Raw genomic sequence first — 22,944 nt, forward strand, 5'->3', positions numbered from 1 at the left:
CATGCAGGCCTCAGTGATATCTACATGTAATCTTCACCTGCTAGCAGCAGATAGGAGGTACTGACTTATCAAACGTACATGTAATCTTGAGGTGTTTGTTCATGGGGCTTTGTTCATGGGGCTTCTACTCTCGAAATTGCATGTAATGTCATGTCTCTGCCCAACAGTACAGCAGCAGCAGCATTGTGCCCTTCTCCACGAGAGCCCCCAGACGGCGCAGCGCAGCTGGTTCATGTCTTCTTTTCTTTTCTTTTCTTTTCTTTCTTTTCTTCATCAGTCCCGCTTTTATGTGTCGTTTGGAGTGGCCAGGTCGTGCATGACTACAAATATCCATATTAGTCGAATGTCTCAAAACGGTAGGTTACGCTTTCTGGAAAAAGAAAGCACATAGACGACTCTCTTTCCTTTTTTCCCTCTTGCCATCTGTAATGACAGACAAGACAAGACAAAACAAGACAGTAACGTACCTGCAGCAGCCTCTCGAACCTTTTGTTTCGCCAAGGCAATGTCCTCCGCAGTGGGAATGGTCGTCATGCCCAGCACAGGACGCTGCGACTGTTGTGCGACATAGAGCTCTTTGACTCGATTCGCAGCTGCCAGCGTAGAAGTTGCCAGGTCTACCAGCATTTCCGCCGACATGATATCGACCGCGTGGTGGACCGAGGGCTGCTCCGCGTGCTCGGTTGGTGGTGTTTGTGGTGGTGGTAGCGGCGAGGATGCCATGTGGCTCTCATCGTCGAAGGGGGGAGCTGGTTCATCTTCGTAAGGGTTTTCTGATGTAGTAGTACCTATAAAGGTAGTGGTAGTAGTAGTCGTCCCCCCCTTGACGGGGCCGAAAGCGCAAGTTGTCGGGTAATGCTGCACTTCGGCAGGATTTGCTGGTGCCGATATTACGGTGGTGGACTTGCGTGGTTTTCTGCTGATCTTGGGCGCAGCTTCACGTGTGGTGCGTTTGGTCTTTTGAGCATCAGACAGTTTTCCTCGAGCACGAGCAGGATCATACGGTATCAAGCCCCTGAGAAGCCGGATCAGCCCCCCTCCCCCCTTTTTTTTAAATGGTGTGATGCGAGAGCCTGCCAACGACGTACCAGAATGTTTGTAATCGAATCAATGTGCTTTTGGACAGTGGAGTTCCTAGTGATAGGCACCTAGTTGTCAGTGTGCACAAGTGAATGAAAAACAGTCCTCTCAATCACCTACCTTGTGCTGCAAACGCATCAGAAATCTGCTCTGCAGTCTCGCCCCGCTGAGTACGGGCAATGATGTCTGCCTTCCTCGCCTCCTGCAGCCCATGCTTGGATGGCTGCTGCGGCGGCGCAGCTCTTCTGCGGCCCGGATCTGTAGCGACAGGTGAGCATAATTGCGCGCGATGCTAGGGGCGTGCATGTCCCGCTCCAGAGAAGAGAAAGAGGGAGAGGGAGAGGGAGAGAGGGATGAATATACATTTTCGTCCTTTGGTTTTGGGCTCAGCTCGCTGGCTACAGATTCATTAGAAACCCATTAATGGCCCCATTGTCGTGGCTGGCATATATATGTATATCACACGGAGGAGAATAAGATACCGAATGCCCCAAGCGACACGATGTCGACTGATCGTCTTGGCGGAAATGTCAACGCCTCTCGCCTTCAACGCAGCAGCGATTTGTTCGCAATTTTGGCCATCTTGCGTCCATTGCTCGATCTCGGCTCGATGCTGCTCAGTGTCGTCCTTTTTGCTGGGCATTTTCGGGTTATTATATCACTTCGCCCGGCTTGATGGCTGACCGGCTGTAACTGGCTGACTGACGGGGGGTCTGGTTGCGGAATGGTCAAGTCGGTGTGAGAGGGTGAGAGCGTTGAGACAAGCAAACAAGGTCTACAGTAGCGAAAGTCACTCACCCGTGCCAAGAGAAAGAGCGGGGAGTCTTTATATGGAATAGCGTGCCAAGGCAGCATATCTACTTTACAATCAATAGGACTCAGGAGGTACTATTCGAATGTGCAGGCAACGGGCTCATGGAATCTGTTCTCAAAACTAGGCACCTAGGTATATGACAGCAGTGGCTACTACGCACTCTCCTCCTCGTCCTCATCAGCCGTGGTACCATCCCTTGCTGCGAATTTCATGAAATCGTCGGCATCTTCGGGCTGCGCAATCCTCATCCAAGCGGCCTTCACATCTTCGAAAATACTCTCGTCAAGAACGAGCTCCGACGACATGGCGCCCAGTTTGAGTATTCGTTGTGTTTGGTCCGTCGCTTCTCGGGAAGAGGCGAACTGTTGCTGGTACTGCAGAGACCACAAGAGGGGAGGACTTTCGCCAGCACTTACGCTTCGCAGGACCTTTTGCACAGCACCCTCGAGACGACTAAGCCCGGAGGTATGATCTAACGCAACAGATGCATACAGAATGCCTAAGAAATTACGTTAGCCGTTGTCCAAGATGAGGCATCTGCGGCATGTTGCAAGACAGTCGAACTCGTGGACCCAGGTTAATCAGAAATTTTTGTTTCGTCAATGCGATTCAGGCAATGTAGATAAGTATGTGTATGTGATCATCATGTCTTGGGGGCAAAGGGTTTGTATGCTGAGAGATGGGGGCATACGTACTTTGACCAGATGGACATTCGCCCGTGTCACTCGAATGGGCAAACACGTGTACGGGTGGGTCTGATTCGTCTTCTCCAGGTATCACAATGACTGCGCCGGCCGGAGTGACAGCTCCTGCTACCTGTGGTTGGAACAGTGCGGTCAATGGCGATCCAATGATGGATATGCTTCGACAGACCACTTGAGCCACGTCATTCGATGATGTTGCAGCTTCGGTGCCTACAAGCCAAGAGGTAGTAATACGATCACCTCCAGTTAGCTCAACATTCAATTGGCTCCCAGCAGCATCCTGTACATTAGAGATCCCCTTTCCGAGAACATATGTCCCGCCACCTACAGCATTGGCGCGACAAGCCACCTGAACGATTTCTGCGAGACCACCATACCGTTGCAGTAATGCTGGACATCCGGGAGCGTGAACGCCAATACTGCGTAGGTGACGAGTAATCCTTGGTATCGCATAGCCGGCACTGATAGCCTGTGACGGTTGAGAACTCATAGTCAGTGCCAGAAGCGACGCATGCAGCGCCGACGGCACGCCAAAAGTCTGCTCCAGGTAGCTCGTGAACTTCGTGGCCGAGGCTGTCTGCCAATCGTCGCTAGGCTCTTCGGCAACGAGAGAACGCAGTAACTTCATGAGCGAGCGCTTTGCCCGCATATCGATCTTTTCGTCTTGAAAGATGGCTTCTCGACTACTAGGAACAGCGAGCAAGACATCAGACGCAGCATCGGCGACGAACCAGGAGCCGACTGCCTGGAAATCGAGCTGATTGTGTGTTTGCGACGACACGACCAAGTCAAACAGCGAGCTACGGCTGTACAGGAGCTGCGGAGCCAGCGACAACTCGTACGCTCGTGGTCTTCCCAGAGTGACCTGTCCCGTCTCTTGCGCCCTTTTCACCGTGGCATGGCCGAAGGGGGAAGTGCTGGAGCGAGCGCCTGCATACTTGATCGCCCACTCTTCGGCTTCGACCAGCCCCAAGGACGCCTCGTTACCGCCGTAGAAGTCGTTGTCATCGATGTGCAAAATCTTCTTGCCCGAGCGCGACAGTGCGCTATGTACGGCAGCCTTGCGCGTCAGCCGGCTAAGGCATGTATGCCACACGAGAAGCTGGAGGCACGTACAGCGCGAGGAGCGACTGCGGGAAGCCCGTGCCTTCAATGACCACGTCCCACTCCGAGTCTGCGAGGGAGTCGGTCTGCATGGTAAGGTGGAGTGCGATGCGGTGCGGTGAGGTGAGTGGAGTAGAGTGGTGGGTTACCTTCGTGGCTGGGTCATCACATGGTGGATGATGAGAGTGTCAGGTACATGTACTATGTATCGAAGAGTTCGGGTACACGCGAGAGAAAGAGAGAGAGAATTTCTGCCAAGACCCCAAATTCTGCCGAAGACAGAGCATCTTCCATCTTCTATGGATGTCTCTCCTCTCTTTCTTCTCTTCTCTCTTCATCGCGCTCACAGGCAAAGCACCATCACTACCCCTTGGTGTCGCGTCTATTGCCAGACTCCCTTCACTGGGTCATCTGCGAGCGCGAGAGAGCGACACACGTCTCTGTATCTCCTGCCTTGATACTCCATGAAAGCGCGGGTCGAATGTGGACGGAAATATTCTACTACCTTACCAAATACCAATGCACAATTTTCCTGTTGAATTGAGAATATCCATCGACAAAGTACATATGTACCTACATGCACACCTGTCCCACTCTACCCACTCATCATAGCTTGCTCAGGACAGCATCGGCGCCCGAGACCTAATCATGGGAGGGAGTGTGTCAATAAACGATTTTTTTCAGCCGTCGCCGTGGCGACGACGATGAAGTTGGGGAGAGATGTCGTGTCGAGATAGGTAGAGATGGATGAAGACTTACCGTGACCTGTCGTCCATTCTCCTCTACATCGGCAACGCTGACGGTTCCATCTCGCTCAATGACCATGACCCATCGGCCATTTCGATCGCCCATGCCCGCGCTCCATCCGTAATTCTTGGAGAAGAAGGTTTTGGTGTCGCTCATGAACAACACTTTGGTATCCTCCTTGGCTCCATTGACCTGCATGCCCAAGGAAAAAAAAGAGGATTCTTCTTGTCAGCTCAGTTCCGGCAGGGTGGAGGAGATGATCATGATGATGATGCATTATCCATCATACCTTTCCCCAAGCACTCATGACCCACGCATCATTCGATGCAATAACCACTACCAAATCCACGCCCTTGCTCTCCAGCTCCTTGATCTTCTCGAGATATGGAGGCAGATGACTAACAAGGTAGCATCAGTACACATATGTAATGAACAGCTGTAGGCTAGCCCTCCATTTGAGGGGGCGTTGCGATGAAGACCTTACTATGCCTGACAGCCTGGCGTGAAAGCTCCCGGAACCGACACGATCACGACCTTTTTTCCAGCAAATTCCTTGGACGCATCATACGTCTGCGGCATCCCGCACGCTGTTGGTGAGGGATCTGTGTAGAGATCGCGGCCCACGTCAGTACATAAGTCAAAAGCGGTTTTCCAGCTTGGACAGCCGGAGAGGGGGGGTTGCAGACCTGTGATGGGTGCCCATCTGTCAAAATAAGATAGGTATCAGTCATCAACTCTCGAGAAGAAGAACAACACAAAAAGGAGAGAGAATTGGGAAATCGGCATTTACTGACTCGAACTGGACTCCATCCGGGAATTTATCTCCTTTCTGAAGAGCGGGCATTGTGGCTGTCGGTGTGGAAGTGTAAGATATACGTAGTACCTTATGTATTTATGGCTGGACAGATAAGATGGATGGAGATTTGACAAAGGTGTAAGTAAGTAGGAGGTAAGGTAGTGACTCCAAAGCACAGCACAAAATCTTGTACAATAGGAGGTACCTACCTCCTACCGGTACATGTACCTTACGAGAGCTGCCGATCTTTCATCTTGGGTTCAGGTCGGAAGGTCGGCTCATTCACAACTTCATAAGGTCCATGTACCTAGTGCATTTGCAGCTGCACCCCGCTGACGTGATGCCTTACTTACTGTTCATGAATTGCCGAAGATCAGAGGTCCGCGGCGTCTGCCCGTGAATCGAATATGTACTCAAGTGAAACATTTCCCCGCCCAATATTGCAAGTCAAGAAGCAGCTGGGTGTACAGTAGAGCGTAAAACTCAAGAGATGATCAAGTGTCATTAATCTATATAGCTTCTCTGGACGAGCATGTCGTTCGACAAGACTGCTCACATTGAGTTCTCTAGGCTCTTCATGACGGGCGACGACAACTGAGGAGGCGGTGGCAAGCTGAAATCCTGTGTTGCTACCCCTAGTCCATATTCACTTGATGTGCGCGGTGGTAGAGGAAACGGAGAACTGCTCGGCATGTCGGTGGCTATAGTCGATACCGACTGTTGGGGCGCAGGCTGATGGCCATGGGGAGAGCCGGGACGACTGAGTTGCGTGGGCATCACGGTACTGATTTGGCTTTGCGGAATTCGATCAGTTTCCTCCATAAACTGTTCTGCCTCCAGAGAGACTTGCGAATGGAGACTAGACGTGGGAGAACCTGCAATAAAACCATCGCCATCCTGATCAAGTGCCCTTGAGTTTGGAGGGACATAGACATCATCACCCGCCCCCTCGTGCTTGATGGCTGATTCCGTCGAGTCTTCTTCCGGTTCTATGCAATCGCCTCCAGACAGCCATCGAGCTGTTTGTCCTCTACGCCGAGTCTTCCAAGCCCGACCAGTCCCCAACTCCAGGCCGCGGGACAAGGTGGCATTCCCGGCAGGCTCCATGGTTCTCATTTTCGACCCACCCTTCAGCCCAGGAGAAGTCTCTCGCAACTGGCTATCCTCGGATTGAGTAGACGCCGTAGAATGTGCGTTTTGACTAGCAAGGGCTTTGGGTGCCTTCGTCGTAGTATGAAAGGTCTTTCCGCTCACGTCGGCTAGTAATGCACTTGCAGCTTCTGGCAAGGCAGTGAACTGCGTATCACTTCTCCCAAATCTTGCAGCATCCCGATCTAGCGCTGTCATCACAGGATCGAAGGTCTGTTGGAATATGGGGTCATAATCATCCTGCTGGCTTCCAGCCGCTAATTCTTCGGCTTCTGAACCAGCTTGAGACTCCTGTATCGTGGTAGCCCACCTCAAGTGTGGCATTGGTCTCGAAATGGGCACGTTTTTTGGTCGCTCTCTATGTGCGTCTTCCGCGCTGGGGGACTCAAAATCGTGGATATCAATGTTATCATCGTCAGAATCCTGAATGGTTGTAGCTCGTTGCAAGGTGCGGTCAGAATTCCTTGCAGCTTCATGCACACCATCGCCTTCCACCTCCAGGCCAAGAGTCTCGAGGTTTTCTGGAGTCTGACAGCGGCCTTTCGCCGCCGGGAGAGGATCACGCTGCTTGGCAGATGCAGTATTGGTACTCCGTTCTGTGAGCGGTGATGATTGGCAGACGAGGTCGGTATAAGATGTCTGTCGGGAAAGATACAGAGTCGATGGCGTTTCCGAAGACGGCACAACTGTTCTGCGAGGCTTTCGAGGTGTCACGAAGGCCATGTCAGAACCGGCAGATGTTGGTCTCGTACTCGCGCTGCCAACCTCAGAGGACGCCGAGTTCAGAGCCGTCGGATAACGTGCTGAGCTCGCAATCGAGAGTAGATGCTCCGCATAGTCAAATGTCCCGTGGTTCAGCGCACTCATCTTGACCGTGGAGCTGCTTTGCGACAAATCGTGATTATACTCCTCCGCACTCACCAAAGCGCCATCCGAGTCTGTCGTATCATCGGCTTTGTGGCTATCATCGCCTCCGTCAACCCGACTGTGATCACACTCTCCGTATATTTCCCTGTAGTTGCGCCAGTTCTGCGTGACAGTGGTCTGTGATGCCGATCTCTCCGTTCTCCTCCTCTTCGCCTTCTTCCGGGGACGGCTCTCAAGATAGTCTCCATCATCCTCCTGATATGAATCGTCGGTTGTGCCACGGCTCCGGGCAGAGGACGAGAGGACAAAGTTGGCCTGGGTCAATGTCTGTTCACGCCGCAAGGATAGCGGGCGCGCAGTCGCTGTCGATGGCTTGCGCGTGTATTTGCGTCGTAGCGGAAATTCACGCTGCTTTGGGGCGCTGCACAGTCGATCGTGGGCAGTTGTGGGCATTCTGGGCACTGCAGCGCTCGAGAATGCGGAAGTTGTTGTTGACTGGAGACGACGCGACTGGTGGCGACATGGAAGTGGAAGGGGGAGACGCGTATATATACTCTGACGTCATAAGTCAAAGTCACGCGTCCACTTCAATTTCCATCGTGAGTGCGTACATGTAAACCTCACTTCAATAGAACTAGATCCTTCGTCAACGTGGCAACATCAATGGACATCGCACTGGACGCCCACGCCAAACCGCCTGCCTCCGTGCGAGCGTTGTACAAGCACTACCAGAAGGTGTCCCTACCAGAAAATGTGTTGGAGAAAGACTCCAATCTCATACAGATTGGCCGTGAAGGGGGCGAATGCAGCGCCATCAGGCTCTCAGGGGATGGTGATGTACAACTGCCCGCGAACCTGCACGATATCCACGACACCTTTCTCGGTCGCGTCTGTGTAGACGACGAGATCCAAACGAAAAGCACGCCCAGGCAGCCAATCTACGAAGTGCCAACGATACCTGGTAAGACAGCTACACATATACCTACCTACACACGCTCTCTGTTTGCCTCTCTCTCAACTCTGAACAAGGTAGGTAGGTCTATATATCTATCCGTCTCTACTACCGTCGGACGTGCAGCTCGGTATCCTTGACCGCACCCTCCATCGCGATCTCTCGGACTCCAGTCACAACACCAATGTGCACCTCTTCCACCATGTGACCTACCCGAGGAATGGCTCAGGACATCCCGTATCTTTCTTCGACCCCTCCACGGCCAACGACATCTTTGAGCCCCTCGATCCTACTGTTCACAAACCTTTCAACCACCGGCAATTCCTGAACAAGAAACTTCGCTGGGTCACATTAGGAGGCCAGTACGATTGGACCAACAAAGTCTATCCGCGAGGTCAACCACCGGCATTCCCGTCAGATCTCAAGAATCTGATCGAGAGCGTATTCCCTATGAATGCCGAAGCAGCTATCCTGAACCTATACTCGCCAGGCGACACGCTAAGTCTGCATCGCGATGTCAGCGAAGAGTGCGACCAGCCTCTCGTCAGCATATCTATTGGATGCAGTGCAGTTTTCATTGTTGGCCTTGAAGACCATGAACCCGCTGCGATTCTGTTGCGCTCCGGCGATGCCGTTCTCATGAGCGGCGCAAGCAGATATGCTTGGCACGGTGTGCCGAAGGTGCTACGAGAGACTTGTCCAGCTGGGATCGCTGGCTGGCCGGCCACCGAAAACACGCCACAGTATGAACAGTGGAGAGGCTGGATGGCGGGGAAGCGTATCAATCTCAACGTTCGCCAGATGTTCCCCTGAAGAAGGACATGATTGGCGAGTCGTTTCTGGTTCCGCACGGCATCCAGTAATGCTTATGAGCCGCTGCGTGAGCACAAGCCAGAGAGACATGAAAGTCGCTATTTCGAAGCTGTGGATTGCGCGGATCGTGTTGTCTTCTTCCCATGATGAAGTCCTGGGATTCGGCCATGTTTTCCGCTACAGCGCTGTCAACGTCGCCTGGCGCTGATCAGTACGAAGACATGAAGAGTGCGCCGACGAGAACATACCACCCGTTGGACTCTACGGGAAGCTCCTGTTTTTGTCAACGGGCAACTCCTAATCTGACTTAACAGACAGGGCACTCCATGCAGGTACTTCTCGTCTATTTCAATCCCTACTGTCATCGCTCTGATATACATGTAGTCAAATCTCTTTCGAAGTCAGTAGGTAAGTAGGGACATTGCCGCCATTGGCATTGCAGTTCCCATGACCAGAGATAGGATACTTCAGCGGGCTCTTCTCGACGCAGGGTCTGTATCTAGATGGTATCTAGAATGCTGGATGGCTGCCCCTTCGATCATCCTTTTAATGAAATGCCTTTCTTGGGCGCGCTGCGAGGTATATCTTCCGCATCTTCCTCCTAGCGCCATTTTACTTCTTTGGCTGCAAAGCGTAGCTTCGCACAGGGTACAGGATCTTTGGGAAACCTTTTTGAAGCTCGGTGCTGACAAGTCGAAGATCCGCACGATCCCAGATTTGTCTGAAGTGAAGATCCGTCCTCGTGACCGAGCTATCCGTCTCATCGTATTCATTCTCGCCGAGAATATTGTTGGTGATGTTCTCTTTCACAATGATCCAACCACCTGGATTCAAATGTGCGGTGATGCGCTTGAGGTACTCCACGAGCTGGTCGTCGCGAATTTGCCCCACGCACCACTGATTCCAGATGAGATCGTAACTCGTTTCCGGCGTCCAATCTTCGAGGCCGCAGTTGTAGATCTTCCCCACGTAGGCCTCCGTTGCCAGAGACGCTGTGAACTTTGTGACCGGCTCGACAATATCGACTGTGAGAGCAACGTTGCTCAGAAAACCTTTTGTGATCCGTCCAATGCCCGCACCCGTGTCTGCCACGCGCTGCAGCTTGCCTTTGCTTGGGGGAAATTCAGTCGATGTGCGACGCAACTTGGCGAGGAAGTTGGCCGATCCTTGCAAATCAACACGGCTGACTTCGGCATGTCCTCCTACAAGAGAGTGACAGGTCGAGTGGTAAGCAAGGATCTCGTGAAACGTCCTTTTCCAGCTGCTACTGAGAACTTACCGAGCACGCCGTCGTCGCTGGCGGGCTGCGAGGACCAGTATGCTATGGCTGCCTCATGGTTGATTTGTGCATCGGCATTGCTTCTCGCCGTCTCTGTCTTTACCACTGTATCTTCCACGTCTGTGTCCATGTCCATGCTGGTATTTTCGTGCGCTGCTTCTTTGGTCGACGGATTCGGTCTGTCGGAGCTCTTTTGCTTCTTGTCTCGCAAGTCCGCTCCCCATGTGCTCCCAATTGAAGTGCCTGTGAGGTGAAGGAGAATAGAGCGCACGAGATGGAACAGCGCGCTGTCGGCCGCGACTGCTGGACAGGTAAATTGGAAGGTATTCTGCAGCGTTTAATAAAGTGTGAACGTTCGGCGCAACAGAGCGCTAACCCCAAAAACTTTCATTAGGTCAAGTAAGGTAGGTAGGTAGGTAAGGTAGGCACTCCTTCCTCCTTCCAACGTCACTGCACTCATTAAGAAGCTGAGTTCTCTTTCAAAGTCTCAGGGTCCCAAGTCCCTTCCATTTGCATCTTGCACCGCTCATTGCTGCACTGCTGGAAGAGAATGGAAACGTCAGGTACATGTACACGAGGGGTCATCTCGGTACCAATGTAGTATGCCAAGCCCAGAAACTTTCATATCACACATCTCATTGCTGTGCTGCAACAAGGACATACACGACCTCTCGATACTACTGCAACTTTGAACTATCTATACCTCCGAGACACACCCGGAGATGAGTGTTCTGCCAGCACGGATATCCTAGAGCCGAGCTCACTCGGAGCAGGAAGCGCCATGTTTACCTGTATCTGCACAAGGCCACGGAGAGAATGATACAGCGGGTCGCTGTGGAAATAATTGACTTTCCGACATCAACTTCGGTGCTGCGAGGCATCTGTGCCTGCTACTGATCGTGGTGTCTCCAGGCAAGCGGTACTTGGACATTGGTATGGTTAGTTGTATCGGTTCTCCAGGTACACATTACCTTACTGTACCTTACGCAAGAAGCGAAACCCGAAAGAGCCAGATCCGCTTTCGGACGACCGAATACATGACCTAGCGGCATATAACCAGTAGAATATAGGCAGCCACCAGCTGCGGAAGATTGCTTGTTGCGACTTGCTGAAAATATCGCTGCAGCATTCGTCGGGTTGAGAGACGCGTGGCTGCAACACGTGCTGGTATTGTTGCTGATCTTGAGTCTTAGGTTCAAATGAGTTCATAAGTACATGTCCAATCTTTGATCACTGTCCTTCCCTCACGAGCAACGAATGCGCGCAGAGGATACGATGGAGTCGCTGATCGGAGCGAGGCTTCAACGAATGTTGTGAATTGACGTTGCCCTTGCATCACGCGACATAGAAAGAACACATACAGGTAACCTGAAGTACAGCAGAATGCACAGCGTGAAGGCGTCAGATATCGTGGTCCAGGGCTTCGTTCCCGTCGCCTCGATGTTCCATGCCTCGACCTGTGCAGTAGTCCAACTCGCACGACTAGGTATGATGGGATTCCCGTCCACAGCTGCCAGTGGCACAGCACCATCACGTCGATCACCTGACGAGATGGGGATGCGGGCTCACAGTTGATGAGACAAGGAGCATGCAGTAGGAGTGTGAACACCTGCCGCTGCAGCTGCAGAAGTAGGAGATAACGTCACTTGCATTACGGGGCGTTTACGCTGATGACAGCGGGACGGCACCGACGAGAGCGCTTATATGTCCGCCACCTCATCTTCTGTCGTTGGTCGTAGCAGGAGGAGACGGCACGGCACGACTGGAACAGAGTCGACAGACACCTTAGTCCGAAATTGGCAGCAGATTGAAACAGGTACATGGTGGTTGGATGCTCCTACATGATGATTTCTCAACCCGATGGCCAATGCCCATTCACTGCCTGTCATCATCAAGTACATGGAGTGCACGATCCGATTGTGGATAGTGCTGTAGTCTGGCTAGGAGGTAGACGTTCCACTACGGTTTCTTTGGGTGCGATTGGATGGGGCAGCACCAATGAAAAGTCATGCGCGACTGGTCGAGTGTTTGAAGGTTTTTCCGCGAGACCCCGCCAGGCGGAGGGCGCCGCACAGAGAGAGATGAAGTGCATGAACTGGGACGTGCGGGTCAGCGGGTGTGCCGGAGAGACGACTTTTGGCAGGCGAATGTAGGCGCAGACAGCGCTTCTGGCGCTGCTACTGGTCTCGCGTGCCTGCAGGCAATATTCTTCTTTCGTATCACCTCTCCCTCTCCAGTCCCTCTCACGAGAATTGATTGCAGTGGTTTTCGCCATGGCATGGGCACACCCCCAAGCACCACCATGCACACGGTGGCGACGGTGCAGCAATCAGGATCCTCCGCCGGCGCCATCGTGGAAAGTGACTAGAACTAAGGCACAGTAGTGAGTTAAGTTGTACCCACGCGAGCTTCCCTCCCCCGTCCTCAGCTCAACACGGGATGCAGCTGGCAGTAGGAGGAAGAGTAGTCGGAGTAGTAGGAGGTAGTAGTAGTAGTGCGTACTGCTGTACCTGTCTGGAGTCCGTCAGTCTACAGCAGCAGCCTCAACATTCTCTCCTCCTCCTCCTCCTCCTCCTCCTCTTCCCGTTCTCCTGCTACCTCACCCACTCCCAACCCATCCTCCTCTTCCTCCTCATCATTATCCTCCTCCTCCTCCTCGACCACCTCCTCGCCCCGAACTGCCCTGCCCTCTCACCATCTCACCTCGTTGTCTCGTGTCTCTTTCGTCCGCAGCTCTGGCACCGACACCTGACCTGTCACCGCTCCGACCGGCATCTCGCCACGCACACCGCCCAGCCGTGTGCTGAACCAGCCGTGTGCTGAACCAGCGGGGAACTCGCAGAGGATTGGAAGCGGCTTGGTGCTTCTGAGTTTTGACGCGCGAGCCGCCGACGCGAACCGGACGGCCCTCCAGGTTCCAGCAAGCGTCCTACCCCACATTGATCGGACTACACCTAGGTATACCGTATAGGCACGGTAGACAACAACAATAACAAGAAGTCACACTGCGAGGCCTCTATCCAGGTCGGCGGACTTGACCGCCACGCCCAGCGTCGGTGGCCCAGCAGAGGACGGGCTGCAAAGATCCGTTGTGCGTGAGACCAATCCCGCGCTTACACGTAGCAGAGTGCAGCTGTGGCACATTTGCCAGAATTGTCGGCCTTGCCGCAACTGGACGCTCCCGTGGCGCAGTGCAGCGCTCGCGGAACTACCGCTGCACATCTGATCTGACCGCATTTGCCTGTGTGCTCTTCTAGAAGAACCACCGTCAGGTACGGTGGCTAGGCCGTGGCGCCTACATACCTACATACCTACCTACTTACTTACTTCTGCATCTGCTCTCGCTGCCCTCAACTCTACGCCGTTTGAAGCGCTGGCGCCGACAAACTCGATTGCCTCAAGTTGGACCATCATTTCGGCCTCATGCAACAATACGGGACGACGATTAACGAACGATCACGACTAATAACACATGCGAAGTCCCCTCATGAGTCGTGTCATAGGTCAGAAGCGTGTTGTATAATAGCCTGCGCACGTCGATGCCCTTGCGACCTACACTTCCCGGACAATGTCATTGTCAAGAGTACTGTCAAAAGAATTGACCAGAGAGCCTTCACGACAACATCACAGCAGCATTCCCACAAAGTCTACTACCGAATCGGGTCGGCCAACCCATGGAACTCAGCATGTGGCGAAGCCGGCGAAGAAAACCAGCAGGAGTGGGGCTCAGGTGGCCTGCAAGAATACAAGCAGAGCTCGAACGCCAGCATCGGAGTCGTCAGACCGGAATGGACTGGAGACGCATAGATCTGTGACACCAGCACCTCCAAGTCAACGAACTCCATCACTCGTGTCTGGATCATCAGCGTCAACATTCGACAGCCCACGATCGAACGCTTTGCGCCGCAAGAAGTCTGGCGCAATTGGCAAGTACGCTGTTCAGAAACGCTTGGAGACAGAGAACTTGGAGTATTCCATGCCGACTGCGCATCCGCTTGATGTCCTCGACCGACGCGATGTCGACGACTCCATTTTTGGCATCTTTCCACCCTCCACATCACAGCAAGCCTTTGGCACGCATGCGCATGAGTCTTCCCAACACAGAAACTTCCCAGGAGAACATACGACCTCGGTTCTGGCTCAGGGTCCATCAAGCACTCCTTCCACTACATACACGGACTCACCGTTCAGTCATGTTCCCACCCCGAGCTCAGCATCGTCGTACTCTTCAGCATTCGCCGCTGTGGCAGGCGCGACTCGTTCGCCGCAGTTGCACTGCTCCAATCAGAGTGGCTTGTACTTGCGTCACCAAGAGCAGTCAGACGAAGGGACACGATCATCGCCACAAGCGGTACGGGAGTCGTCCACCTCTTCATCATCAACCCTTCGTACGTCAGGGCACGCGGAGTCTATATCCACACAGCGATCGAAAGGCTACAGCTCATCACAAACCAGCGTCAATCCTGCTAAAGCTGCACCGCGGAATAAATTGACCAAGGAACCATCAACATCCTCGAGTCGCAAACGCACGATCCAGATACCGCCCGAATTGGCTCACTTGAATGTGGACTTGCCAAAGGTGCCTACAAGGCCCAGTCGCGATGGCATTTCTAACATCTCGGACATGACTGGTCCGTCGGCCGTTGTGCAAAGCGATCTGCCACGGCTTTATACTACTTACCACAAACGCACGTCGTCTGTTTCTGTTGAGACTCATGGCTCCGATGGCTCACCTAAAGTCACGAAACGTTTCGGCTTCCCATCCAGGTCATCTTCGCGTCATGCGTCGCCGCGTGTCGACTCTGTAACATCGCCACTACCCACGGCAGTGCGGTCCAACACCAGAAGCTCATCGGAGTCCATCGCCGCGCAAGCCCACAACACCTCGCAAGTACAGCGTGAAGATTCACCAGCTGTAGAGTCTGTATGTTCACCATCGAAATCGTCGCGTTGTGCATTCTTTTCGCGAAGGCCGAAGCATGGCACGAAGGAGATGAAGAAGCTGACCAAAAAACCGGAACGAACACCTGCCAAAGGCCCTGTTGCGGGGACCGGGCATGAAGGCTATGGTAGATTTGGAATACGAGGCCGAACAGCTAGTAACACGAGCAGCATAAGCTCGCGCTCGCCGAGCAGCGACAGCTCAATCAGTGTCGGCATTTCTCCAACCACCATGGGCAGAGCTCAGGGGAAGGGCAAGCATGCAGTCGAGCTTGATGACTTTCTCAAGACGCGCCTAGCTCCGGTAGTCTTGCGTGGCAATGGAATCAAATCGGGTCAGGCCGACTCGATGTCTGACGTTCCAGGTGTGAGTCGAGAACCGATCTCGTCAAAGAATTTGTCGCCCTGCCTGCTTCCATCTGCCATGGAAACATCCGAGCAACACTGCGCTAGGGGTGGGCCATCTTTCGGGCGGCGCAACACTTTCGAGAGCTCGGATGATGATTATGATGATGATGTCCAGACACAGATACCCAGTCGTCCTTCGCGATGGGCACCAACAAATTTCTCGCAAGAGAGCTTGAGGTCAGACACAGATGATGTGCTGCCTGTACAGCTGAAGAGCGAGAATCAATACCCGAGTATACGCCCTTCACATCGCAAAGAGAGTACTTCGCCTGCAGTGCCAAACACCATCCGGCATGAAGAGCAAGTATATCTTCAGCCTCTGCGAGGCAGTCTGTCCCCCACATCAAGCGGCAAGCGGAACTTTCTCCAACGAGTCACCGCATCGCCTCGAACGCAAGGCAAAGATGGGGGAGACCTACAGTCCAGAGCTGTCGCCAAAAAGGGCTCGCCAATGCCAATCGGTCACTACGCAATTGCGGCTGATGTAGAGCCGGTCGACCTTGCAGAAGTTGAAAGCCTAGTTCACGATGTAAGCACCACACCACCAGTGCACGAGGCAATGAGTGCGGCCAATTGTCGCACACTTGATCCGCCATGCCGATCAGTCAGCACGCGGGAGCAACACAGCAACGACTCTCCCAGGCGGTTAAGACTTTCTCCTGTCGGCCGCATCCCTCCAGTGGTATCGAAACGGGATAGAGATCGAAAGCTCTCGGAACATTCCTTCTCGCGGCCATTCGTGCGGAGCCAGCCACGGCCCACTGTGAAGCCACCAGGGTCTGTGTACACCCAGATTCGCGACATGGCGAGTGCAGTCGAAGGGGGTGGATGTCATGAGGTGTCGAGTTCTGATACTTGGCTCGACTCAAATGCGCCAGGCCCTCAAAATGCCGTCGTGCATACAAGCAGAGAAGCAGGGATCCTCCGCATGAACGATGAACGAGGGGGAACACAGTCTGACGAATTCATCACTTTCCCCGATCGCAAGGACTCTCAGCAGGATGACATCTGGAACGAATACGACGAGTTCATGGACGCGGTGGCCCGGCCTCTCGACGCGCCACATTCCCCGTATGTCGACCTGTTGTACGATGGGCAAAGATCGCAATACATGCCTCCGCCGCCCACCGGTCTGCCACCCAAGACTGAGCTACCCGCACCGCCTGGTTCCGTGTCTCAGCAAGTCTCCCGGTTCCTGAGGCCTTCCTTGTCTCCCATGACGCCAGATACAATATCCGCCTGGATCAGTGGCTACGAAAACCGCAGCACGGGCACGTCAATGAATGGTGCCAGTCTATTTGAGCTGCAACGGGATAGTGCGTCTTGGCAGCGTCGTTCCAGTCTAGCAAGTTTCCGGGACGGCAGAGGTTCTCAACACTCGCGATCGGCCTCTTCACCCGATGCATCAGCACCCGCGCAAGACGCCCAAGGAGAGAGGTATCCTGACGATGATGGTCATGAGACCTACCTCGCCCACATGGCCCCAGATCGCGTTCACGGAAGGAAGCTATCAAACAGGATGCGCCATGCAGCACTGATGACAAGCAAATGGCTCAGCTTCGGCCGGGTTCTATTCAGTCCTGCTAACAATGAGTTGCGCTTCACCAGCGAAGCTCGTGTGCTCGTCATCGACGGACTCAGCAGCGACTGGTCTTATTACATTGCGAGGACCTATCAAGCCGCGGAAGTTTATGATATGAGCATCGGCCCTCGACGGGTGTCAGTACTCGCATCGGGTGAGGCCGATGAACCACGGAATTATCGCCGGATCCCCATCACAAGCATGTCCACGGCATTTCCGTTCCCCAGAGGGTTCTTCAATGCTGTTGTGCTCCGCTTTCCACTCGCTACCACCGAAGAGTCATATTTCCACTGCGTGTCAGAATGCAAACGCGTGCTTCGTCCGGGTGGTCATCTGGAAGTAGCTGTGCTCGATCTGGATCTTGTGAACATGGGAAGCCGCACACGCAAGGCGGTCAAGGGTCTCAAGACACGAATGCAGATTCACGACCCGTCCATCTGCCTGGGCAACCTCAGTGACGTTTTGATGCGGATGGTCGGCCAGAATGGATTCGAAGGCGTTCGGCGTTGTGTGGTCGGTGTACCAGCAGCTGGACGAATGCGATCGCAAGACCTGAGCAGCTCCGATTCGGATCCCTTGGTGGGACCACGAGGGCAGAATGAGTCTGTGCCGGTGTCACGTAAGGCAGTCGATCTCTTGAGTCCATTGAATGGGAATCCAGATGGATTGGGTGACTTTGGTAACGAAAGCGACGAGGGTATCACCACCATGATTGCCAAGGTTGGTCGGTGGTGGTACTCGAGCTGCTACGAAACCGCTTTGCCTCCGAGTGACCACAGCATATGGAGAGAACGAGGGCTTCTGCACGAGTGCGAAGTGCAACGCACCAGCTTTCGTCTGCTCATCTGCTGCGCGCAAAAGCCCAGACAGATACGGAGGAGGACGGTGAGTGTCTGAATGGCAGGCCCAGAGGCACGCTCATCACGAGGGCTGGGCCTCATGAGCCTTTTTTGTTCGAGTTGATGGTATGGTTCCGTTTTGCGAGCGTTCCAAGCGAGCGATGATATCGATTCTTCCACATTTGGTTTCTGCCGTGTGAGCACTGTCCTCCATGGACGACTGCATAGCATCCATCGCAACAGCCCTGCAGGGACTGATACACAGACGCAGGAAGCCTCGCGGCTGATTGAGAATGCAACGACATTCAACGAGATGTAGTTATTATAGTAGCATACGGTGGTAGGAGGTAAGGTAGGAGATAAAGCCATAATGCCGCATACCTGACTCGACCGAAAGTGCTTAGTCCATTCCATGACTCAAGCAAGCTTGCATTGGGATTGGTGAGCGGGAACGGTATCAAGTATGTCTCACACTCGTCTCCTACAAGGCTAGGAGCTAAGGCACCTTTTATGTATGGCACTTGTACTTTTTTCCGATGCTTGGCGTTCCTGCGCTGCAGCAACACTTACCACTTGTGTAGCATCCGACCTCACTTCACCTCACCACACTTCACTTGACCTCACTTGACCCCACTTCACCTCATCCAGCCACACCTCACCTTGCCTCACTTCACCTCAGATCTCCACCTCACACCTCTCCCTCAACCTCACCACGCCACCACCCACAGGAGCGGCAACGAGACTGCCAGGCCCGCGCTGGGCGCCGCCACTCTGCACGATGAACGACGAGGACCGGGACATTGTGCGAGCCGAACGCGATGCCGATCCAGAACGCTTTCGAAACTATTTCCGCGAACCGGCCAACGAGGAGGCAGAATCCGTCCGCTCGTCAGGGAGCTCGTCCACCCATGATGCTCCACCGAGCAGTCGACGCACGGCGTCCATGGCCTCCCGGACATTCACGAGAACCAGCACCCAAATCGAAGATAACTTTATGCATTACCTCGACCGGCATCCCACGGCCATTCAGCGTATGCAAGACCATCGACTTCAGCATTCGCAGACAGTGGGTTCCTCCAAGAGGGCCCCCGTCGACACCTCCCAATTGCCCAGTTTCGGTGGGAACAAGCCTTACCCACCCCCCTTGCCACCCTCGGAAGACTATGTGGTCGAGTTTGATGGCCACGATGATCCGAGGCACGCTATGAACTGGCCGACCAACAAGAAGCTATATGTTTCCGCCATCTTGATATTCGACTCTCTCGCTGCGACCTTCGCCTCTTCCGTGTTCTCGCCCGCAGCAACCTTTGTGGAAGAGGAGTTTGGCAAGAGCCGCGAGGTCGTCGTTTTGTGCACGTCGCTGTTTGTCCTGGGCTACGCAATTGGTCCTTCCATCTTCGCTCCCATGAGTGAGCTTTACGGCCGAAAAACTCCCATTGTCATTGCCGCGTTTGCATTCGGAATCTTTAATATGCGAGTAATCTCCCTCTTCTTCTTCTTCTTGTTGTTGTTGCTGTTGTTGTTCTTCCTCTCCTTCTTGAGACATCCGACAAGCATATATAGGAATATACTGACTGTTTCCTAGCGGCGTGGCTGTCGCGAAAGACTATCAGACCTTGATTCTGTGCCGCTTCTTTGCTGGACTTTTTGGAAGTTGTCCCCTCGCAGTGGTCGCTGCTGTTTTTGCCGATATGTACTGTAGGTCAAGTAACAGCAGCTCGAAGGCGCTCTCACCCCGCTCGGTGATATGTGCCCTCGGCTTCACTTAGCTACGGCGAAAGGCTGCGAGACAGGCCCTGGTCTATTGGAGCAAATCGCTGATATATGGCTTTCTACCTCTAGCTAATCAATACCGTGGTGTCGCCGTCACTGCCTTCAGCGGAACGGTCTTCAATGGCCCTTTTATGGCGCCTTTTATAGGCAAGTGTGACAACCAGAATGTTGCTGGGCCTCTGCTTATCATGTATATCTTACAGGTGGTTTTATCGCCAAATCATATCTGGGCTGGCGCTGGTGTGCTTATATTCCAGCGTTCATGGGCTTCACTGCGGGCACCCTTGCTCTCCTCTACCAGGAGGAATCTTATGGGTACGCATTCAAGTATCACAAATTGGAATCTCAGCGAGCTGATACCCCCATGAAGCCCCGTGATCCTCGTCAGCAAAGCCTCTGAGCTTCGTCGTCTCACCAGGAATTGGGGCATTCACGCCAAGCAAGAGGTAGGATCACACTGTGGCCAGCAGTGCTTGGGAGGGGCGTGGTGCTTACACGTTCACAGGAAGTTGAAGTCGACCTCCAGGAGCTTGCTGTCAAGAACATTGCTCGTCCATTGCGCATACTCTTCACAGAGCCCATTGTCCTACTGATTACGATTTACATGAGCTTTCTGTACGGGCTCCTCTACCTTTCGCTGACAGCCTATGGCATAGTTTTCAACCAGATCTATGGCTTCAGCTTAGGAGTTTCTGGTCTCCCATATTTTGGATTGATCGTGGGCGTCGGAATTGTCAGTAAAATCAACCGCTTGAAAGCATGTCCTGATCTCTCAAGTATCTCACTCTGGCTCTTTCGAGCTGGAATCGTGAGCTTGAACACCGGCATTGCTCAACCCTATCTGAATGTTCGCGACTCCCTGCTTACCTTTAACACACGGAATTAGGGTATCGTGCTGAACTTGATTGACGTCCCGAGATATACCAAAAAGCTCGCAGCGAACGGTAAGTGAGACGATCACCAATTACAGCTTCACTCATGCAGCCACTGAGCCTTGAATTTCTAGATAATATACCAGTTCCAGAGTGGCGACTACCGATCGCCATGGTGGGCGGTATTACCTTCACGATGTAAGTGGAACCTTTCGAAGCAGGCTGCGTTCAAGGCATTTTGGTTAACACGTACTTGTAGTGGATTGTTCTGGTTTGGCGTAAGCATACTTCACCGAGTCGACCTGGTCAATCCAGGCGCTGACTGTTTTTCTAGTGGACAGCAAAAGCTAGCATTCCGTGGATTGTTCCTACTCTCGCCGGTATATTCATCGGTTTCGGACTGTTCACCGTTTTCCTGGGGTGCTTGAACTATATCGTGAGTACTTGCCGAAGCAGTCGAACTCTTTTTTCATGCGTTCGTTTTGTGCTAATGTGAATGTAGATTGATGCATATCTGTACGTGTATCTTCTTCCATGGTGTTAGCGGATGGGGCATTCTCTTTTTCTCTCTCGTGAAAATTCGTAGCCGCAGAAGACAGACATGCCATGACAAATTGCTGACACTCTGCTGTTAGGATGCTCGCGGCTTCGGCGATCGCTGCCAAGTGAGTAAAACCACACGCCATTGCAAAGAAGAAACCCAGACATGGGATTAGAGGAAATGATGCTAAACCGTGAGACAGTACGATCATGCGATCGCTAGCCGGTGCCATATTCCCGTTGTTTGCCACCTATATGTTCGATGGCATTGGGATCGATTGGTGAGTAGTGAATAACGACAACGACAATGACAACAAGACTCTGCGAACGAGAGACACAGATGCAAAGACACGCTAACGCGGTGATGCGTGATGATAGGGGCATGACACTTCTCGGATGTTTCGCTGCGCTTTTCATTCCCATGGTAAGTACCCACGCCATCATGATCGATCGAAGAAGAACAAGAACAAGAAGACATTTTACTAACCCATGCAAACCTTTTCTTCTCAACATTCTAGCCATTCATATTCTATTTCTTCGGTACGTCCTCCATCAAAAGGAAAGAAAAAGGGACCGAGCAGAAGTTCATCCCTGATACCACCCATCACACTGATTTGATGCATATGTGAGGCGCTGACACGGCTTCTCTCATGACACACAGGAAAACGAATCCGAGCCCGATCAAAATTCGCTCCTGCGCCTGATATTGAAAAGGACAAGGAAAAGCGCCGTGATGAAGAAGAAAGTGGAGGAGGAGGAGGATCTTCTTAGTGGTAGGTGGTAGGTAGTAGGTGGTTAAGAAACAGTACACCGTACGACCGACCAATCGAGAGACAGACGGACAGTGACACGTTAATAAAAAAAAGGAGGAATGAAAATTCATTGTCGATGCTCCTCGCCTCACCTCACCTCACCTCATCTCCCTCCTTCCTCTTTCTTGTGCTTGGGGTATAGAGGAATAAAATAGCACTTTTGTCACACCACGGAGAGAAGAGGGAGATGTATAGGTAGATGAAAAGATAAAATGATAAAATGATAGACAGATCCAAAAAGATCCAAAAAGATCCAAAAAGATCCAAAAAGATCCAAAAAGATCAATCGATCGATCAATAGATTTCAGATAGTAATAATCAAGTAAATACATAGAGTTTTTCTCCTCGCTGATTGATCCATCTATATATATATATACTCCAATTGATAGAGTAGACAGAGTAGATAGATAGCTAAAGTAAAGTAAGGTAAAGTAAGGTAAGGTAGGATAGATAAGAAAACTCCCACGGGACCCGGCGCTATTTTTTTGCTTTTTGTCCGATAGATGTTGTTATCGATTTCGGATTTCGGATTCCGGAGGAGAGAAAGAGATGAGATGTTGGACAGTCAGGTAGGTAGGTGCCAGGTAGGTAGGCAAAAAAAAAGAAAAGGGAGAGGGAAAGAAAAGAAAAAGAAAAAGAAAAAGGAATAAGAAACCCGATGCGTCGAGTTGTGATTGATATTTTATTTCCTAACGTAGGAAGAATTTCCGGGTTTCTCAAAAAGACATGCATATACATACCTTATACGTATGCATGAATGTATGATTTTTGGTTGCACAAAAAGTGGGGAGAGAGAGAGAGAGAGAGAGAGAGAGAGAGAAGAAATACAAAAGAACTCCCGCTCTCTTCTACTGCTATACGAAGGGTAGGTA

General features: G+C 52.5%; 9 protein-coding genes across 9 annotated transcripts; 3 read left to right on the forward strand and 6 right to left on the reverse strand.

Moving 5' to 3' along the window:
- Positions 1-57: 57 nt before the first annotated feature.
- SEPMUDRAFT_146388 (uncharacterized protein) lies at positions 58-1,827 on the reverse strand. Its single transcript, XM_016903622.1, has 6 exons — positions 1,563-1,827; positions 1,444-1,478; positions 1,201-1,338; positions 1,089-1,134; positions 468-1,015; positions 58-320 (listed from the first exon to the last, which is right to left on the reverse strand). Exons 1-6 carry the CDS (start codon positions 1,721-1,723, stop codon positions 286-288), a joined length of 963 nt encoding a protein of 320 aa, XP_016765458.1. The 5' UTR covers positions 1,724-1,827; the 3' UTR covers positions 58-285.
- Positions 1,828-1,910: 83 nt separating this feature from the next.
- Positions 1,911-3,812, reverse strand: SEPMUDRAFT_146389 (FAD/NAD(P)-binding domain-containing protein). Its single transcript, XM_016903623.1, has 3 exons — positions 3,715-3,812; positions 2,590-3,644; positions 1,911-2,393 (listed from the first exon to the last, which is right to left on the reverse strand). Exons 1-3 carry the CDS (start codon positions 3,792-3,794, stop codon positions 2,047-2,049), a joined length of 1,482 nt encoding a protein of 493 aa, XP_016765459.1. The 5' UTR covers positions 3,795-3,812; the 3' UTR covers positions 1,911-2,046.
- Positions 3,813-4,223: 411 nt separating this feature from the next.
- On the reverse strand, positions 4,224-5,362 carry SEPMUDRAFT_146390 (peroxiredoxin-2D). The gene is made up of 6 exons (XM_016903624.1): positions 5,244-5,362; positions 5,136-5,152; positions 4,934-5,051; positions 4,739-4,847; positions 4,462-4,641; positions 4,224-4,344 (listed from the first exon to the last, which is right to left on the reverse strand). Exons 1-6 carry the CDS (start codon positions 5,291-5,293, stop codon positions 4,309-4,311), a joined length of 510 nt encoding a protein of 169 aa, XP_016765460.1. The 5' UTR covers positions 5,294-5,362; the 3' UTR covers positions 4,224-4,308.
- A 390-nt stretch (positions 5,363-5,752) lies between these two features.
- Positions 5,753-7,757, reverse strand: SEPMUDRAFT_146391 (uncharacterized protein). Its single transcript, XM_016903625.1, has one exon. It carries the CDS (start codon positions 7,712-7,714, stop codon positions 5,798-5,800), a length of 1,917 nt encoding a protein of 638 aa, XP_016765461.1. The 5' UTR covers positions 7,715-7,757; the 3' UTR covers positions 5,753-5,797.
- Positions 7,758-7,924: 167 nt separating this feature from the next.
- On the forward strand, positions 7,925-10,592 carry SEPMUDRAFT_130108 (uncharacterized protein; the record flags this gene model as incomplete). The annotated part of the gene is made up of 3 exons (XM_016902336.1): positions 7,925-8,222; positions 8,299-10,228; positions 10,306-10,592. The coding sequence occupies 2 exons, from the start codon at positions 7,925-7,927 to the stop codon at positions 9,024-9,026; spliced, it is 1,026 nt and encodes a 341-aa protein (XP_016765462.1). The 3' UTR covers positions 9,027-10,228; positions 10,306-10,592.
- On the reverse strand, positions 7,970-10,592 carry SEPMUDRAFT_77499 (uncharacterized protein). The gene is made up of 2 exons (XM_016910163.1): positions 10,306-10,592; positions 7,970-10,228 (listed from the first exon to the last, which is right to left on the reverse strand). The coding sequence occupies exons 1-2, from the start codon at positions 10,439-10,441 to the stop codon at positions 9,639-9,641; spliced, it is 726 nt and encodes a 241-aa protein (XP_016765463.1). The 5' UTR covers positions 10,442-10,592; the 3' UTR covers positions 7,970-9,638.
- Positions 10,593-13,080: 2,488 nt separating this feature from the next.
- On the reverse strand, positions 13,081-13,719 carry SEPMUDRAFT_130110 (uncharacterized protein; the record flags this gene model as incomplete). The annotated part of the gene is made up of 2 exons (XM_016902337.1): positions 13,081-13,513; positions 13,633-13,719. The coding sequence occupies 2 exons, from the start codon at positions 13,717-13,719 to the stop codon at positions 13,322-13,324; spliced, it is 279 nt and encodes a 92-aa protein (XP_016765464.1). The 3' UTR covers positions 13,081-13,321.
- Positions 13,081-18,657, forward strand: SEPMUDRAFT_146392 (uncharacterized protein). The gene has a single exon (XM_016903626.1). The coding sequence runs from the start codon at positions 13,874-13,876 to the stop codon at positions 18,131-18,133; it is 4,260 nt and encodes a 1,419-aa protein (XP_016765465.1). The 5' UTR covers positions 13,081-13,873; the 3' UTR covers positions 18,134-18,657.
- Positions 18,658-18,853: 196 nt separating this feature from the next.
- On the forward strand, positions 18,854-22,294 carry SEPMUDRAFT_160629 (major facilitator superfamily; the record flags this gene model as incomplete). The annotated part of the gene is made up of 16 exons (XM_016907899.1): positions 18,854-19,548; positions 19,661-19,773; positions 19,918-19,995; positions 20,052-20,163; positions 20,219-20,294; positions 20,354-20,581; positions 20,735-20,792; positions 20,855-20,918; positions 20,980-20,998; positions 21,055-21,156; positions 21,223-21,236; positions 21,356-21,385; positions 21,464-21,541; positions 21,639-21,684; positions 21,779-21,800; positions 21,922-22,294. The coding sequence occupies 16 exons, from the start codon at positions 18,854-18,856 to the stop codon at positions 22,029-22,031; spliced, it is 1,845 nt and encodes a 614-aa protein (XP_016765466.1). The 3' UTR covers positions 22,032-22,294.
- Between the last annotated feature and the right edge of the window lie 650 nt (positions 22,295-22,944).

The sequence above is a fragment of the Sphaerulina musiva genome (assembly GCF_000320565.1).
Source record: "Sphaerulina musiva SO2202 unplaced genomic scaffold SEPMUscaffold_1, whole genome shotgun sequence".
Classification (NCBI taxonomy): domain Eukaryota; kingdom Fungi; phylum Ascomycota; class Dothideomycetes; order Mycosphaerellales; family Mycosphaerellaceae; genus Sphaerulina; species Sphaerulina musiva.

Excerpts from the sequence above, each read along its gene's own strand:
- SEPMUDRAFT_146388 (XM_016903622.1), bottom strand. The coding sequence starts at position 1,723 with ATGCCCAGCAAAAAGGACGACACTGAGCAGCATCGAGCCGAGATCGAG. Across the intron at positions 1,135-1,200 it reads TGATGCGTTTGCAGCACAAG|GAACTCCACTGTCCAAAAGC; the intron begins GTAGGTGATTGA and ends GCCTATCACTAG. Across the intron at positions 1,016-1,088 it reads ATTCGATTACAAACATTCTG|GGGCTTGATACCGTATGATC; the intron begins GTACGTCGTTGG and ends CCGGCTTCTCAG.
- SEPMUDRAFT_146389 (XM_016903623.1), bottom strand. The coding sequence starts at position 3,794 with ATGCAGACCGACTCCCTCGCAGACTCGGAGTGGGACGTGGTCATTGAA. Across the intron at positions 3,645-3,714 it reads CCGCAGTCGCTCCTCGCGCT|CGCACTGTCGCGCTCGGGCA; the intron begins GTACGTGCCTCC and ends TGCCGTACATAG. Across the intron at positions 2,394-2,589 it reads CGAATGTCCATCTGGTCAAA|GCATTCTGTATGCATCTGTT; the intron begins GTACGTATGCCC and ends GTAATTTCTTAG.
- SEPMUDRAFT_146390 (XM_016903624.1), bottom strand. The coding sequence starts at position 5,293 with ATGCCCGCTCTTCAGAAAGGAGATAAATTCCCGGATGGAGTCCAGTTC. Across the intron at positions 4,642-4,738 it reads TCATGAGTGCTTGGGGAAAG|GTCAATGGAGCCAAGGAGGA; the intron begins GTATGATGGATA and ends TTGGGCATGCAG. Across the intron at positions 4,345-4,461 it reads AGAATGGACGACAGGTCACG|GTCTCGGGCGCCGATGCTGT; the intron begins GTAAGTCTTCAT and ends TCCCATGATTAG.
- SEPMUDRAFT_146391 (XM_016903625.1), bottom strand. The coding sequence starts at position 7,714 with ATGCCCACAACTGCCCACGATCGACTGTGCAGCGCCCCAAAGCAGCGT.
- SEPMUDRAFT_77499 (XM_016910163.1), bottom strand. The coding sequence starts at position 10,441 with ATGGACATGGACACAGACGTGGAAGATACAGTGGTAAAGACAGAGACG. Across the intron at positions 10,229-10,305 it reads CAGCGACGACGGCGTGCTCG|GAGGACATGCCGAAGTCAGC; the intron begins GTAAGTTCTCAG and ends ACTCTCTTGTAG.
- SEPMUDRAFT_146392 (XM_016903626.1), top strand. The coding sequence starts at position 13,874 with ATGTCATTGTCAAGAGTACTGTCAAAAGAATTGACCAGAGAGCCTTCA.